The sequence below is a fragment of the Mercenaria mercenaria genome, chromosome 2 (assembly GCF_021730395.1).
Source record: "Mercenaria mercenaria strain notata chromosome 2, MADL_Memer_1, whole genome shotgun sequence".
Lineage (NCBI taxonomy): Eukaryota > Metazoa > Mollusca > Bivalvia > Venerida > Veneridae > Mercenaria > Mercenaria mercenaria.
The window spans coordinates 77,771,801-77,788,334 of NC_069362.1; the positions used below are offsets into that span (position 1 = coordinate 77,771,801).

A 16,534-nucleotide genomic window follows, 5' to 3' on the forward strand; every position below is an offset into this window, starting at 1 on the left:
CCAAAAAATTTCTGAAAATCATCAGTTTGACATTTGAAACATATTACTCTGGTGAGCGATCCAGGGTCATCATGACCCTCTTGTTTTTATTTTAATAACAGGTGAAACTGTCAAAAAGAAATTATGTGTAATTACATGGATAGAAAAGTCCTAATTTTAATATTGCACATGAACTTGCACAGTCTGAGCGAAAAAGGTGGGTAATCAAAAACAATGGATTCAGTTATACTTTGATGTTGATAAAATATTCAAACCTATGACATATATCTGAGATAATAATTACTGAAACTAGAAAATATGGAGAAATTAATGTATTTTATGTTCATAATTAAATAATGTGGCAGCCAAATTACAAACAAAGCCATTATGACCCTTTAATTTTTTCACGATATTACAAGTATTGCAGTAGTCCTTTCAGCAATATCGCTAATACTGCATTTCAGCCATATCATAAACACTGCATCAGCCCTTTCAGCAATATCATAAGTATTGCAATAACCCATTCAGCAGTATTATTAGTATTGCATTTTGCCCTTTCTGGAGTATAAATAATATTGCTTTAGTAGTTTTAGCAATATCATTAACTCTTTCGGTATTATCATTAGTATTGCATTTACCCTTTCAGCAATATCATTACTATTGCATTAACCCTTTCAACAATATCATTTCTAGTGCATTTACCCTTTCAGCAGTATCATTACTATTGCATTAACCCTTTCAACAATATCATTTCTAGTGCATTTACCCTTTCGGTATTGTCATTAGTATTGCATTTACCCTTTCAGCAATATCATTACTATTGCATTAACCCTTTCAACAATATCATTTCTAGTGCATTTACCCTTTCAGCAATATCATTACTATTGCATTAACCCTTTCAACAATATCATTTCTAGTGCATTTACCCTTTCAGCAATATCATTACTATTGCACCAACCCTTTCAACAATATCATTACTATTGCATTTACCCTTTCGGTATTATCATTAGTATTGCATTTACCCTTTCAGCAATATTATTACTATTGCATTAACCCATTCGGTATTATCATTAGTATTGCATTTACCCTTTCAGCAATATCATTACTATTGCATTAATTCTTTCAACAGTATCATTACTATTGCATTAACCCTTTCGGTATTATCATTAGTATTGCATTTACCCTTTCAGCAGTATCATTACTATTGCATTAACCCTTTCAACAATATCATTTCTAGTGCATTTACCCTTTCAGCAATATCATTACTATTGCATTAACCCTTTCAACAATATCATTTCTAGTGCAATTACCCTTTCAGCAATATCATTACTATTGCATTAACCCTTTCAACAGTATCATTACTATTGCATTAACCCTTTCGGTATTATCATTAGTATTGCATTTACCCTTTCAGCAATATCATTACTATTGCATTAACCCTTTCAACAATATCATTTCTAGTGCAATTACCCTTTCAGCAATATCATTACTAGTGCATTAACCCTTTCAACAATATCATTTCTAGTGCATTTACCCTTTCAGTAATATCATTACTATTGGATTAACCCTTTCAACAATATCATTACTATTGCATTAACCCTTTCAGCAATATCATTACTATTGCATTTACCCTTTCAGCAATATCCTTACTATTGCATTAACCCTTTCAACAATATCATTACTATTGCATTAACCCTTTTAGCAGTATCATTACTATTGCATTAACCCTTTCAATAATATCATTACTATTGCATTTACCCTTTCAGTAATATCATTACTATTGCATTAACCCTTTCAATAATATCATTACTATTGCATTTACCCTTTCAGCAATATCATTACTATTGCATAAACCCTTTCAACAATATCATTACTATTGTATTAACAATTTCTGCAATATCATGAGTTTTGCATTAACCCTTTCAACAATATCATGGTATTGCATTAGGTCTTTCAACGATACTGGTAGTATTGCATTAGCCCTTTCAGTGATTGACATTAGAATTACACTAATTCTTTCTGCATTATTGATGGGGGCCTCCGTGGCCGAGTGGTTAAGGTCGCTGACTTCAAATCACTTGCCCCTCATGAAAGTATAATTATGTCTCCCCCAGGAGACATATTGTTTTTGCCCCGTCCGTCCGTCCGTCCTTCCTTCCGTTCGTCCGTACGTCACACTTCATTTCCGAGCAATAACTGGAGAACCATTTGACCTAGAACCTTTAAACTTCATAGGGTTGTAGGGCTGCTGGAGTAGACGACCCCTATTGTTTTTGAGGTCACTCCATCAAAGGTCAAGGTCACAGGGGCCTGAACATTGAAAACCATTTCCGATCAATAACTAGAGAACCACTTGACCCAGAATGTTGAAACTTCATAGGATGATTGGTCATGAAGAGTAGATGACCCCTATTGATTTTAGGGTCACTCTGTTAAAGGTCAAGGCCACAGGGGCCTGAACATTGAAAACCATTTCCAATCAATAACTTGAGAACCACTTGACCCAGAATGTTGAAACTTCGTAGGATGATTGATCATGAAGAGTAGGTGACCCCTATTGATTTTGGGTTCACTCCATCAAAGGTCAATGTCACAGGGGCCTGAACATTGAAAACCATTTCCAATCAATAACTAGAGAACCACCTGACCCAGAATGTTGAAACTTGATAGGATGATTGGTTATAAAGAGTAGATGACCCTTATTGATTATGGGATCACTCCGTCAAAGGTCAAGGTCACAGGGGCCTGAACATTGAAAATCATTTCTGATCAATAACTAGGGAACCACTTGACCCAGAATGTTGAAACTTCATAGGATTATTGTACATGCAAAGTAGATGACCCCTATCGATTTTGGGGTCACTCCATTAAAGGTCAAGGTCACAGGGGCCTGAACATTGAAAACCATTTCCGGTCAGTAACTTGAGAACCACTTGACCCAGAATGATGAAACTTCGTAGGATGATTGGTCATGCAGAGTAGATGAACCCTAACGATTTTAGGGTCACTCTGTTAAAGGTCAAGGCCACAGGGGCCTGAACATGGAAAACCATTTCCAGTCAATAACTTGAGAACCTCTCGACCCAGAATGTTGAAACTTCATAGGATGATTGTTCATGCAGAGTAAATGACCCTTATTGTTTTTGGGGTCACTCAGTTAAAGGTCAAGGTCACAGAGGCCTGAACATTGATTACCAGTTCCGATCAATAATTTGAGAACTTTGAGAATGTTGAAACTTCATAGGATGATTGAACATGCAGAGTAGATGACCCCTATTGATTTTGGGGTCAATCTATTAAAGGTCAAGGTCACAGTGGCCTGTTCATGTAAAATCATTTTTTGGAAATAACTTGAGAACCACTAGACCTACAATGTTGAAACTTAATAGGATGATTGGACATGCAGAGTAGATGACCCCTATTTATTTTGAGGTCACTTGATCAAAGGTCAAGGTCACAGGAGCCTGAACAGTGACTTGAGAACCACCAGGCCACAAGTGTTGAAATTTAGCGGGATGACTGGACATGCCAAGTAGATGATCCCTATTGCAGCCAACCATCAGTGTTTCTTTGACTTACGCTCCTGACCCCTATTGACTTCTTGCCTATAGGACTTTGCATTGGGGGAGACATGCACTTTTTTACAAAAGCATTTTCTAATCTTGAATTATTTTAAAGTCATCTCTACTATATCCTTTGTTACTGATTTAACATGATAGTGTTTCGGACACAAGCCTGCAGTTTTTGTATCAGTGCCATTTAAATGTCAGAGTTGTCCTATTTGTGTTAAGCAAATATAACATCACATTATAAATTGTCAGAAAAGGGAAAGTGAACAAATTAATGTAAATGAGAAATGTAGTGGACGTTTTAAAAACATAAGGGTTAGTTTGATTTATATAAATTTGCAAGGAGTTTTTTAATTGATAATTTTTTTAGATTTTTAACAAGAATAGTTTACTTAAAAGCTGTTTGCTTGTTAAGAATCATGTTTGTGTGAAGTAAGACTTTCTTTAACATTAGATGAAAGTTACATTTGTAACAAGTTGCTGATTCCAGTTGTTTGCCCTCGTTACAGTTTGCTGGCCTCCCAAGTAATTTGTCTTTGACAGTAATAATGTCCAACGGCCATCTTGCATCTTTCTACGACAGTCAAGCTGAAAGTTGCCAAATGATATGAACTATCCATATGACATCAGATCAAACAAACTTAGCAGTTTTTAGCTCGAGTCGGCGTCTCAATTTGGTTAAGTTTTTGTATGTAAGCTGGTATCTCAGTAACCACTTGCGGGAATGGATTGAAACTTCACTCACTTATTCACTGTGATAATATTACATTGCATAGGTTTCATAACTCTATTTTGCTTTTTTACAAAATTATGCCCCTTTTTCGACTTAGAAGTTTTTGGTTAAGGTTTTGTATGTAAGCTGATATCTCAGTACCCACTAATGGGAATGGATTGAAACTTCACACACTTGTTCACTGTCATCGTCTGACATGCACTGTGCAGGTCCCATAACTCTACTTTGCATTTTTAGCTCACCTGTCACAAAGTGACAAGGTGAGCTTTTGTGATCGCGCGGTGTCCGTCGTCCGTCCGTGCGTGCGTCCGTCCGTCCGTAAACTTTTGCTTGTGACCACTCTAGAGGTCACATTTTTCATGGGATCTTTATGAAATTTGGTCAGAATGTTCATGTTGATGATATGTAGGTCAAGTTTGAAACTGGGTCACATGCCATCAAAAACTAGGTCAGTAGGTCTAAAAATAGAAAAACCTTGTGACCTCTCTAGAGGCCATATATTTCCAAAGATCTTCATGAAACTTGGTCAGAATGTTTACCTTGATGATATCTAGGTCAAGTTCGAACCTGGGTCATGTGCCTTCAAAAACTAGGTCAGTAGGTCTAAAAATAGAAAAACCTTGTGACCTCTCTAGAGGCCATATTTTTCATGGGATCTGTATGAAAATTGGTCTGAATGTTCATCTTGATGATATCTAGGTCAGGTTCGAAACTGGGTCATGTGCGGTCAAAATCTAGGTCAGTAGGTCTAAAAATAGAAAAACCTTGTGACCTCTCTAGAGGCCATATATTTCATGAGATCTTCATGAAAATTGGTCAGAATGTTCACCTTGATGATATCTAGGTCAAGTTCGAAAGTGGGTCACGTGCGATCAAAAACTAGGTCAGTAGGTCAAATAATAGAAAACCTTGCGACCTCTCTAGAGGCCATATTTTTCATGGGATCTGTATGAAAATTGGTCTGAATGTTCATCTTGATGATATCTAGGTCAGGTTTGAAAGTGGGTCACGTGCCATCAAAAACTAGGTCAGTAGGTCAAATAATAGAAAAACCTTGTGACCTCTCTAAAGGCCATATTTTTCATGGGATCTGTATGAAAATTAGTCTGAATGTTCATCTTGATGATATCTAGGTCAAGTTTGAAACAGGGTCATGTGCGGTCAAAAACTAGGTCATTAGGTCTAAAAATAGAAAAACCTTGTGACCTATCTAGAGACCATACTTATGAATGGATCTCCATAAAAATTGGTCAGAATGTTCACCTTGATGATATCTAGGTCAAGTTTGAAACTGGGTCATGCCATAAATAACTAGGTCAGTAGGTCAAATAATAAAAAAACCTTGTGACCTCTCTAGAGGCCATACTTTTCATGGGATCTGTATGAAAGTTGGTCTGAATGTTCATCTTGATGATATCTAGGTCAAGTTTGAAACTGGGTCAACTGCAGTCAAAAACTAGGTCAGTAGGTCTAAAATTATTAAAATCTTTTGACCTCTCTAGAGACCATATTTTTCAATGGATCTTCATGAAAATTGGTCAGAATTTTTATCTTGATAATATCTAGGTCAAGTTTGAAACAGGGTCATGTGCAGTCAAAAAACTAGGTCATTAGGTCTAAAAATAGAAAAACCTTGTGACCTTATTTTAGACCATACTTATGAATGGATCTCCATAAAAATTGGTCAGAATGTTCACCTTGATCATATCTAGGTAAAGTTTGAAACTGGGTCACGTGCCATAAATAACTAGGTCAGTAGGTCAAATAATAAAAAAAACCTTGCGACCTCTCTAGAGGCCATACTTTTCATGGGATCTGTATGAAAGTTGGTCTGAATGTTCATCTTGATGATATCTAGGTCAAGTTTGAAACTGGGTCAACTGCAGTCAAAAACTAGGTCAGTAGGTCTAAAATTATTAAAATCTTTTGACCTCTCTAGAGACCATATTTTTCAATGGATCTTCATGAAAATTGGTCAGAATTTTTATCTTGATAATATCTAGGTCAAGTTCAAAACTGGGTCACATGAGCTCAAAAACTAGGTCACTATGTCAAATAATAAAAACGATGTCATACTCAAAACTGGGTCATGTGGGAAGAGGTGAGCGATTCAGGACCATCATGGTCCTCTTGTTTCAAAATTATGCCCCTTTTTTGACTTAGCAGTTTTTGATTAAGTTTTTGTATGTAAGCTGGTATCTTAGTATCCACTAATGAGAATGGAATGAAACTTCACGCACTTGTCCACTGTCATGAGCTGATAAACACTATGCAGGTTCCATAACCCTGTTTCCCATTTTTACAAAATTATGCCCCTTTTTCGACTTTTGTATTCATTCAATTGACAAGGCTGTTGAATAGTCAAGCGTTGCTGTCCTCCTACAGCTCTTGTTTATTTTGCAGGTTATATAGGTTACAGATGTATGCAATGGCATCACTATGGCGACTGTTCCGAGGAAAGAAATGGAATGTATTACGACAGAGAGTGGACTCTGCAGTCTATGATGCTGACCAGTTGTTTGTGGGGACCTTACTGTTTACAGTGCTACTGTTTCTCCTACCAACAACAGGGCTGTACTACATTGTATTCACACTGGTAGGGTAACTGTTTGAATTTATTGGTGTTTCATATAGCAGTTAAGCGGTAAAAGGAAAAACTAGTGAAATGAACAGCTGGTGTATATCTCCGTCAAGTCAGGATACTGATTCTCTGTTGGAAACAATGTTCAGAGGCTCTCTTGCCTGAAATAACACATTGAAAACAATTCTTAAAGATTTGACATATGAAAGTTATCATTATTTACACATACTGGTAAGAAATCCAGTTAAACTATTAGTTTAATGCATTTTAGCATACTGTGATGTAAATCACCAGTGCTATTGTTATTCCTCCTGGCATCAGCATGGTGTATAGATACCTTCAAGTTCATATCTCAATTATTACTCAGTTCCCCATGATAATACCAACCAAATTATATAGATTTCTTAAGCCTTGCTTTAATTTTGTTGAAGTTATTATCCCTTTTTCAACAATATTGTGTAAGCAATGTTTTATACTAATAAAAATGTTACCATACATGATTCAGTGTGTCAAACATAATATTTAAGGTCAAAAAGTCAAGGTCAGGTTAGTGACCTAGGTCCCCCACCCATTCCCCCCATAGACAGGCTCAAACTTTTTTCCAAAACATGACTGCCAGAGCTAAATAATCTCTTAAAAATGTCTTGTCTTAAATTGCTGGTCTGATTTTGAAATTATTTCAAGCAAATTTTCCTTGGATGACATTCTACTTACAATAATAAAAGGCATTTGGAGTTACAAGAAGAAAAGCTTTCACAGAAAGGTCTAGTTTAACCTGTAAGTCTGTATAGAAAACTGAAAAACTTCTCCTATGAATCTGTAGGCCCAGTTTTCAAAGTAATTCTGCAGAAATATTTCTTCTTTTATACCTGTTTAAGCTTTGAAACTACTTTAGTGAGCAATAGAGCGCCATTATTCAGTTATATAGGTATTCAGTTACATGTTGTTGTTACTCGGATCCCAGAAGTAAGCCTGTTTTATTGTCGAGCCTGCTTGTGGTGAGCTCGGCTTAGTCGCCACTTTTGGCGGTTCGATGTATATGCGTCCGTCCGTCTGATTTGTTCGGACCTTAACTTTGGCATGCATGGACCAATCTTGTTTATATTTGGCATGAATGTTAACCTCAATGAGAAGGCTTGTCATGCGCAAACACCATGTTCCTATCTCAAAGGTCACAGAGGTCAAATGTCAATTGAAGTTTGCAGCATTTCTTCTTCATGCTTGGTGGGATTTTAATGTAACTTGGCATGAATATTCACCATTATGAGACAGAGTGTCATATGCAAGAACCAGGTCCCTATGTCTGTGGTCAAGGTCACACTTGACAGCTGGCGAACTCGACATTCTGCCCGTGGGCATACTTGTATTGTTTAGCCTTTGTTGCTGTTGACGATTGTTATGCCTGAAAGAATGTACCTTAATTATTCATTAAAACAGAATTGTGAAGCCTAAAATAAGGCTTTGTTTTCATTTCTGTATTTCTGTTTCAGTTAAGAGTGATGGTATTGACTGTACAGGGTGTGGTATCCAGATTGAGACAGCTGTTGAACCATTTACCATGTTGGTATATACTGCTTTGGTTGGCAAAATCTACCTCACTCACAGGTTTGTGTTACTTATCATGTGTAAGATGAGAATAATTGAAATGTTAAATAGTATCTTGGAAGCAATAGCAAGAAATGTAAAAATTTTGGACAGATTATTTTCAGTATTACCGGTACGTATTATTTTCTGAGGAGTCTAGCAAATTACCTTCTTAATCTTTGTGATCTCAAATGATGTATATTTGTGGGGCATTTAGATTTACCCTTTTCGAGAAGTCATTATGTCCAAATTTGCTATAAGCATATCTCAAAAAGTATGTGACCTAGAGTCATCAAACATCAATGGATTATTATTCAGCATGTGACATTATTCACCTAGGGCTTTGTTTGGGATTTCACTTGGTACGATCAGGCTCTTGATAGTCAAAAATATGCATAAAGGGCCTAAAAAATTATCTAATGCATATATATCGCAAGGTATTTGACCTAGAATCATAAAGCCATACAAGATTATTATTTAGAATTTTTGCACCTGGGTTGTTTGGGATTTCTCTCAGCATGAACAGAGTTATAGCCCTTGTCAAAAATATGCATAAATGGCCTAAAAACTTGTGTTGCGGGTATCTCAAACTTGGGGTCATGACACTTAGTAGGAATGTTGTTCAGCAAGTGTAGTATTACACCTTTGGTTTTTAATAGCAATATACTCTTCCCCACCCCAAAATAATATCCATACCTCATTATCACGATGACTCACATTGCAACCCAAGGTGATATGAAATTTACCGAATGACTTGTCTTGCATTTATGCCTGTGCAATGACAGGAAGTGTGGGCACTAATGTCCAATGGACACATCTCTAGTTTGAAATGTAAGGCAAATGTTGGCTTACTTCTGTCACCAAGTTGTAAAGGTTGTAAATTTTTATCCTTCAATTCTCAGCACTGCAGATTTAAGGGATGCAGCATTGTCAAAATCCTATGTCTATTTCAGATGGTGCTGTATTCCAGTTTGTATCCTATAATGAAAGACCATCAGCTTCAACCCTTGTGCTCAGTATGCAGGTAAGAGAAATAAACTACTTGTTTGGGAAGTCTTTTTCTCATTTTTGGGTAAAAGGTAAATATATTACTGTGAAATCATTTAATTTCGTGGGCATGAAATTTCGTGGTTTTGGTCAAAACGGTAATTTGGTGTGGATATGAATTCATGGATTTCAACTTTTGAACACAAAATGAATGGGAATTTTACTTGTTCGTTGGGATTAAATTTTGTGGATTGACTAAACCACGAAATCCACGAAAATTAGTCCCCCACGAATATTAATGATTTCACAGTATGCATCGGAAAGGAATGTTTTTAGCTTGACTGTTCGAAATTAAACAACCAGGTTAGTTGGTTTTAAACCTATATACATTTCCTTTGCATCACGAGATGACCTTACAGGACAAGTTACACAAATGACAGAGCTGTAGCTTTTATTTTGTCAAAATTATGCCCCTTTTCAGCCTGGTAATCGAGGAATAGGTAGAGCTATTTTATTCACTCATGCACTCATACCAGTTTGGTAAATTTTTACATGTAAGCTGGCATCTCAGTATCCACTAATAGGAATGGTTTGAACCTTGATGCATGTACACTGGTGATCCCGTATGTAGTGCAGAGGTTCAATAAATCTTTAGCATTTTTTTACAAAGTTATGCACCTTTTTTGACACAACAATTTTTTTGTTAAGTTTGATATGTAATATCAGTATTTGCTCATATGGGAATGGATTGAAGCTTCACACACTTATTCACTGTTATGATCTGACATGCACTGCACAAGGTCCATAACTCTGTTTTGCATTTTTAGCTCGACTATTCATAGAATAGTAGAGCTATTGGACTCGCCCATGCGTCGGCGTCCGCGTCCCGATTTGGTTAAGTTTTTGTATGTAAGCTGGTATCTCAGCAACCACTTGTGGGAATGGATTGAAACTTCACACACTTATTCACTGTGATAAACTGACTTACATTGCACAGGTTCCATAACTCTGTTTTGCTTTTTTACAAAATTATGCCCCTTTTTTGACTTAGAAATTTTTGGTTAAGGTTTTGTATGTAAGCTTGTATCTCAGTAACCACTTGTGGGAATGGATTGAAACTTCACACACTTATTTACTGTGATAAACTGACTTACATTGCACAGGTTCCATAACTCTATTTTGCTTTTTTACAAAATTATGCCCCTTTTTCGACTTAGAATTTTTAGCTCGACTATTCATAGAATAGTGAGCTATTGCACTCGCCCATGCGTCGGCGTCCGCATCGGCGTCCGCATCCGCGTCCGCGTCCCGATTTGGTTAAGGTTTTGTATGTAAGCTGGTATCTCAGTAACCACTTGTGGGAATGGATTGAAACTTCACACACTTATTCACTGTGACAAACTGATTTACATTGCACAGGTTCCATAACTCTATTTTGCTTTTTTACAAAATTATGCCCCTTTTTCGACTTAGAAATTTTTGGTTAAGGTTTTGTATGTAAGCTGGTAACTCAGTAACCACTTGTGGGAATGGATTGAAACTTCACACACTTATTCACTGTGATGAACTGATCTACATTGCACAGGTTCCATAACTCTATTTTGCTTATTTACAAAATTATGCCCCTTTTTCGACTTAGAAATTTTTGGTTAAGGTTTTGTATGTAAGCTGGTATCTCAGTACTTACTAATGGGAATGGATTGAAACTTCACATACTTGTTCACTATCATGATCTGACATGCACTAAGCAAGTCCCATAAATCTACTCTCTTTTTTTTCAAAATTATGCCCCTTTTTCGACTTAGCAGTTTTTGGTTAAATTTTTGTATGTAATCTGATATCTCAGTATCCACTAATTGGAATGGATTGAAACTTCACACACTTGTTCACTGTCATGATCTAACATGCACTGTGAAGGTCCCATAACTCTACTTGGCATTTTTACAAAATTATGCCCCTTTGACTTAGCAGTTTTTTGTTAAGTTTTTGTATGTAAGCTGGTATCTCAGTATCCACAAATTGGAAAGGATTGAAACTTCACACACTTGTTCACTGTCATGATATGACATGCAGTACAGAGGTTCAATACCTCTACTTTGCATTTTACAAAATTATGCCCCTTTTTCAACTTTTGTATTCATTCAATTGACAAGGCTGTTGAATAGTCGAGCGTTGCTGTCCTCCGACAGCTCTTGTTATGACAAAGTTATGCCCCTTTTTCTTCTTTGCAAATTTTGGTTATGTTCTTAGCTCATCTGAACAGCAGGTTCTTGGTGAGCTATTAGTGTAGGTTGATGGTCTGGCATCCATCGTCAGTCTTTCCTTGTACACAATTTACATAACATCTTCTCCTTTGAAACTACTTGTCAGTTTTGTCGGTAGCATCCTCACAAGGTCCTCTCTCAATTTTTTTCAAATGGTTTCAGTTGATCCCTTTTAGTTGCTGCTAAAAATAGAAATACCTTTAAATAACTTTTCATGTACTGATTCACTGATTTTCATCCAATTTGTTCAGTAGCATCCTGGCATGTACTCCTATCAAATGGTTCAGTTTGGCCTGTTTTAGGTGCCACCAGAGCTTGATATTAAAAACTTTTAAATGACTTCTTCTCTTGAACCACTTTATGGATCTTCATCAAGCTTGGTCTTTAGCATCATTATAAAGTCCTCTCAGTTTCGTTCAAATGGGGGTGTTCGACCACTTTTTGGGGATGTGAGAGTTGAAAATAGAGTTTTCTTGAAACAACTTCTTTCCCTGATGCGTTTAATAGATTTTTTTATCAAGCTTGGTCTGCAGTATCGTTATAAGATTCTTCCCCAAGTTTGTTCAGATGGAGCCCTTGGCCTCTTAGTGTTATTTCTAGAGCGACGCAGAAAGGCGCCCCGCCCTGCCCTTTTTTACTGCCACCACGCTGCCCTTAAAACGTGCCCTCTTGCCTTTGATCTTCTGTTAAATCCCGCCAATTTCCCTGTTGACATGCCTCGACGTTTTTTGATCAGCAAATTACGTCACGGTGAGTGCACACACATAATGAGAATCAATGAAGTGTTAAAACTAATTGATAAAGAGTATGGATCCTGTGAAATGTCAAAAAGGCGTGCGTAAGCGGCCATCTGATTACCGAGCAGGTGAAAAGTGCCCTAGATTTCTTTGTGCAAAATTTAAATAAGACCGTTGTTTAGTACAATAACAAGTATAATGTCAATGCAGTTTGATTCTACTGTAATTTAAACTAGAAAATGCACAAATTTTAATGAATATCGAAAGTAAAAGTAAGTTTAGAAGGTCCGTTCACGAGTCTTATTACTCCCGATGTCGTATGCAATTTTTCCATATTTCCTTCAAAAAAGCTGACAGGGTATTTTTTATGATGAGAAACATCAAAATTTGAGGAACTATCTCTGGTTTACCCTAGTTTGTCATGAAAACTGAGTAAAAACTACTTTTAGACAACATTCCGAAAGTGTACCAGTATCCGGGTAGTATATTTTGGATATGCGTTTTAATAAACTTTAACCTGATTGTAATAGCTCTTTTCTGTTAATGAAATATTGACGAAAGACCTGGTCAATACAACATGACTTTTGATAATTATTAGTTTACAATGTGTCCTGAAACAGGCCTTTAACTATGTTGTTTACAACATGATTTGGTTTCAAGATTAAGCTTATATTAAGGCCCTCCACTATTTCATATTCATATGAATAAGTTGACATTCTTTGTGACATTTTTTAAGAGAAAGGCTTGAATGGTTTAACCTAAACTATAAAGTAAGTAAAAAGCCTTTGTAAACTTTTTTACTGGTTTTGGGAAGATTTACCACTTTATTCTGTGACATTTCTTTTAAGTGTGCAATAAAGATAAATAGAATACATATTAACTATAGACATCTAGAAATGCAACTACTGCTATGGTAAGTTTCACGTATAAAAGGGCACCCTGCCCCTTTCGGACAGCACCCTGCCCCTTTTTGGCAGCACCCTGATCTCTAGAAATAACACTAGCCTCTTCTAGGGGTCACTAGAGCTGATAGTAGAGAAAAAAAGCTTTAAATGACTTCTAATGAACTGCTTGTAGGATCTTTATGAAACTTGGTCTGTAGCGTCATTGTAAGATTCTGTCCCACATTTATCCAGTAAATGGCATTTTGTCCCTTTTAGGGTCCCTTAGTTTATACTAAACACAGCTGTCACCATTTATTATACAGTCTGTCATACATATTTTCAAGGTCAAACAATCAATGAGAGTGACTTAGTGCAACTATGGCCCTCTTATTGTATTATATGCTGGTATCTCAGTAGCCACTTGTCGGATTCGAGTAAAATTTAAGACTCTTGTTCACTGTAATGAATAACGCACAGTGCATAGGTCTCCTAATTCTTTTTAATCCCCCGCCGTGGCGGAGGGATTATAGGAATGGTCTGCTTCCTTCCGTCTTTCCATCCTTCCGTCCATAACAAAATTGTGTCCAGTCCATATCTCCTAAACCCCTTGAAGGATTTTCATGAAACTTGGGTCAAATGATCACCTCATCAAGACGATGTGCAGAACCCATGAGTCAGCCTTGTCGGTTCAAGGTCAAGGTCACAAATCAAGGTCAAAGGTTTGAGCCTGCTATTTTGTGTCCACTCTATATCTCCTAAACCCTTTGAAGGAATTTTATAAAACTTGGGTCAAATGATCACCTCATCAAGACGATGTGCAGAACCCATGAGTAAGCCATGCCGGCTCAAGGTCAAGGTCACAACTCAAGGTCAAAGGTTTGAGCCTTCCATTTTGTGTCCGCTCTATATTTCTTAAACCCTTTGAAGGAATATTATAAAACTTGGGTCAAATGATCACCTCATCAAGACGATGTGCAGAACCCATGAGTCAGTCATGCCGGCTCAAGGTCAAGGTCACAACTTAGGGTCAAAGGTTTGAACCTTCCATTTTGTGTCCGCTCTATATCTCCTAAACCCCTTGAAGGATTTTCATCAAACTTGGGTCAAACGATCACCTCATCAAGGCGATGTGCAGAACTTAAGAGTCAGCCATGTCGGCTCAAGGTCAAGGTCACAACTGAAGGTCAAAGATTTGAGCCTTCCATTTCGTGTCCGCTCTATATCTCCTAAACCCCTTGAAGGAATTTTATAAAACTTGGGTCAAAGGATTACCTCATCAGAACCATGTGCAGAAATTATGAGTCAGCCATGCCAGCTCAAGGTCAAGGTCACAACTAAGGGTCGAAGGTTTGAGCCTTCCATTTGGTGTCCACTCTGTATCTCCTTAACCCCTTGAAGGATTTTCATCAAACTTGGGTCAAATGATCACCTCATCAAGAACTCATGAGTCAGCCATGTCAACTCAAGGTCAAGGTCACAGCTGAAGGTCGAAGGTTTCAGCTCTGTATCTCCTAAACCCCTTGAAGGATTTTCATGAAACTTTGGTCAAATGATCACCTCATCAAGACGTTGTGCAGAATTCATGAGTCAGCCATGTCAGTTCAAGGTCAAGGTCACAGCTAAAATCAAAGGTTTTACCCTTTCACTATCCATAGCAGTGGCGGGGGATTTAGCTGTCTTTTAGACTGCCTTGTTTAGCTTTTTAGCTCACCTGTCACAAAGTGACAAGGTGAGCTTTTGTGATCGTCCATCGTCCGTCCGTGTGTGTGTGTTCGGGTTTAACGTCTTTTCAACAGTTTTTCAGTCATATAAACGACGGTGTCTACTTGTAGCAGTGAGCACAATGCCCAACTTTATAGTGCTGCCTCACTGGAATATCACGCCGTAGACACGTAGCATGATACCCCAACCAGTCACATTATACTGACACCGGGGTGACCAGTCCTAGCACTATCCTCTTAATGCTGAGCGCCAAGCGAGGAAGCTACTAGTTCCATTTTTTATGTCTTTGGTATGACGCGGCCGGGGATCCCATGCGTCCGTAAACTTTTGCTTGTGACCACTCTAGAGGTCACATTTTTAATGGGATCTTTATGAAAGTTGGTCAGAATGTTCACCTTGATGATATCTAGGTCAAGTTCGAAACTGGGTCACGTGCCTTCAAAATCTAGGTCAGTAGGTCTAAAAATAGAAAAACCTTCTGACCTCTCTAGAGGCCATATTTTTCACAAGATCTTCATGAAAGCTGGTCTGAATGTTCACCTTGATGATGTCTAGGTCAAGTTCGAAACTGGATCACGTGCCTTCAAAAACTAGGTCAGTAGGTTAAATAATAGAAAATCCTTATGACCTCTCTGGAGGTCATATTTTTCATGGGATCTGCATGAAAATTGGTCAGAATGTTCATCTTGATGATATCTAGGTCAAGTTCGAAACTGGGTCACGACCGGTCCAAAACTAGGTCAGTAGGTCAAATAATAGAAAAACCTTGTGACCTCTGTAGAGGCCGTATTTTTCATTGGATCTGCATGAAAATTGATCAGAAAGTTCATCTTGATGATATCAAATTCAAGTTTGAAACCGGGTCAACTGCGGTCAAGAACTAGGGCAGTAGGTCAAATAATAGAAAATCCTTGTGACCTCTTTAGAGGTCATATTTTTCATGGGATCTGCATGAAAATTGGTCAGAATGTTCATCTTGATGATATGTAGGCCATGTTCGAAATTGGGTCACGTCCGATCCAAAACTAGGTCATTAGGTCAAATAATAGAAAAACCTTGTGACCTTTGTAGAGGCCATATTTTTCATTGGATCTGCATGAAAAATGGTCAAAATGTTCATCTTGATGATATCTAGGTCAAGTTCGAAATTGGGTCAACTGCGTTCCAAAACTAGGTCAGTAGGTCTTAAAATAGAAAATTCTTGTTACCTCCCTAGAGGCCATATTTTTCATGGGATCTTCATGAAATTTGGTCAGAATGTTCACCTTGATGATATCTAAGTCCGTTTTGAAACTGGGTCATGTGCGGTCCAAAACTAGGTCATTAGGTCAAATAATAGAAAAACCTTGTGACCTGTCTGGAGGTCATATTTTTCATTGGATCTGTATGAAAATTGGTCAGAATGTTCATCTTGATGATATGTAGGTCAAGTTCGAAACTGGGTCACGTGCGGTCAAAAACTAGGTCAGTAAGTCAAATAATAAAAAAACCTTG

At 37.4% G+C, this 16,534-nt stretch overlaps 1 protein-coding gene across 2 annotated transcripts in view; it reads left to right on the forward strand.

The window, feature by feature from the left end:
• Window positions 1-16,534, forward strand: part of LOC123564367 (phosphatidylinositol N-acetylglucosaminyltransferase subunit Q-like) — a 34,779-nt gene that overhangs the window by 16,227 nt on the left and 2,018 nt on the right. For both annotated transcript variants that reach the window (XM_045357889.2, XM_045357887.2), the window contains exons 7-9: window positions 6,685-6,877; window positions 8,353-8,467; window positions 9,400-9,470. In XM_045357889.2, the coding sequence (XP_045213824.2) occupies window positions 6,685-6,877; window positions 8,353-8,467; window positions 9,400-9,470 (379 nt within the window). The remainder of the gene's footprint in view (window positions 1-6,684; window positions 6,878-8,352; window positions 8,468-9,399; window positions 9,471-16,534) is intronic.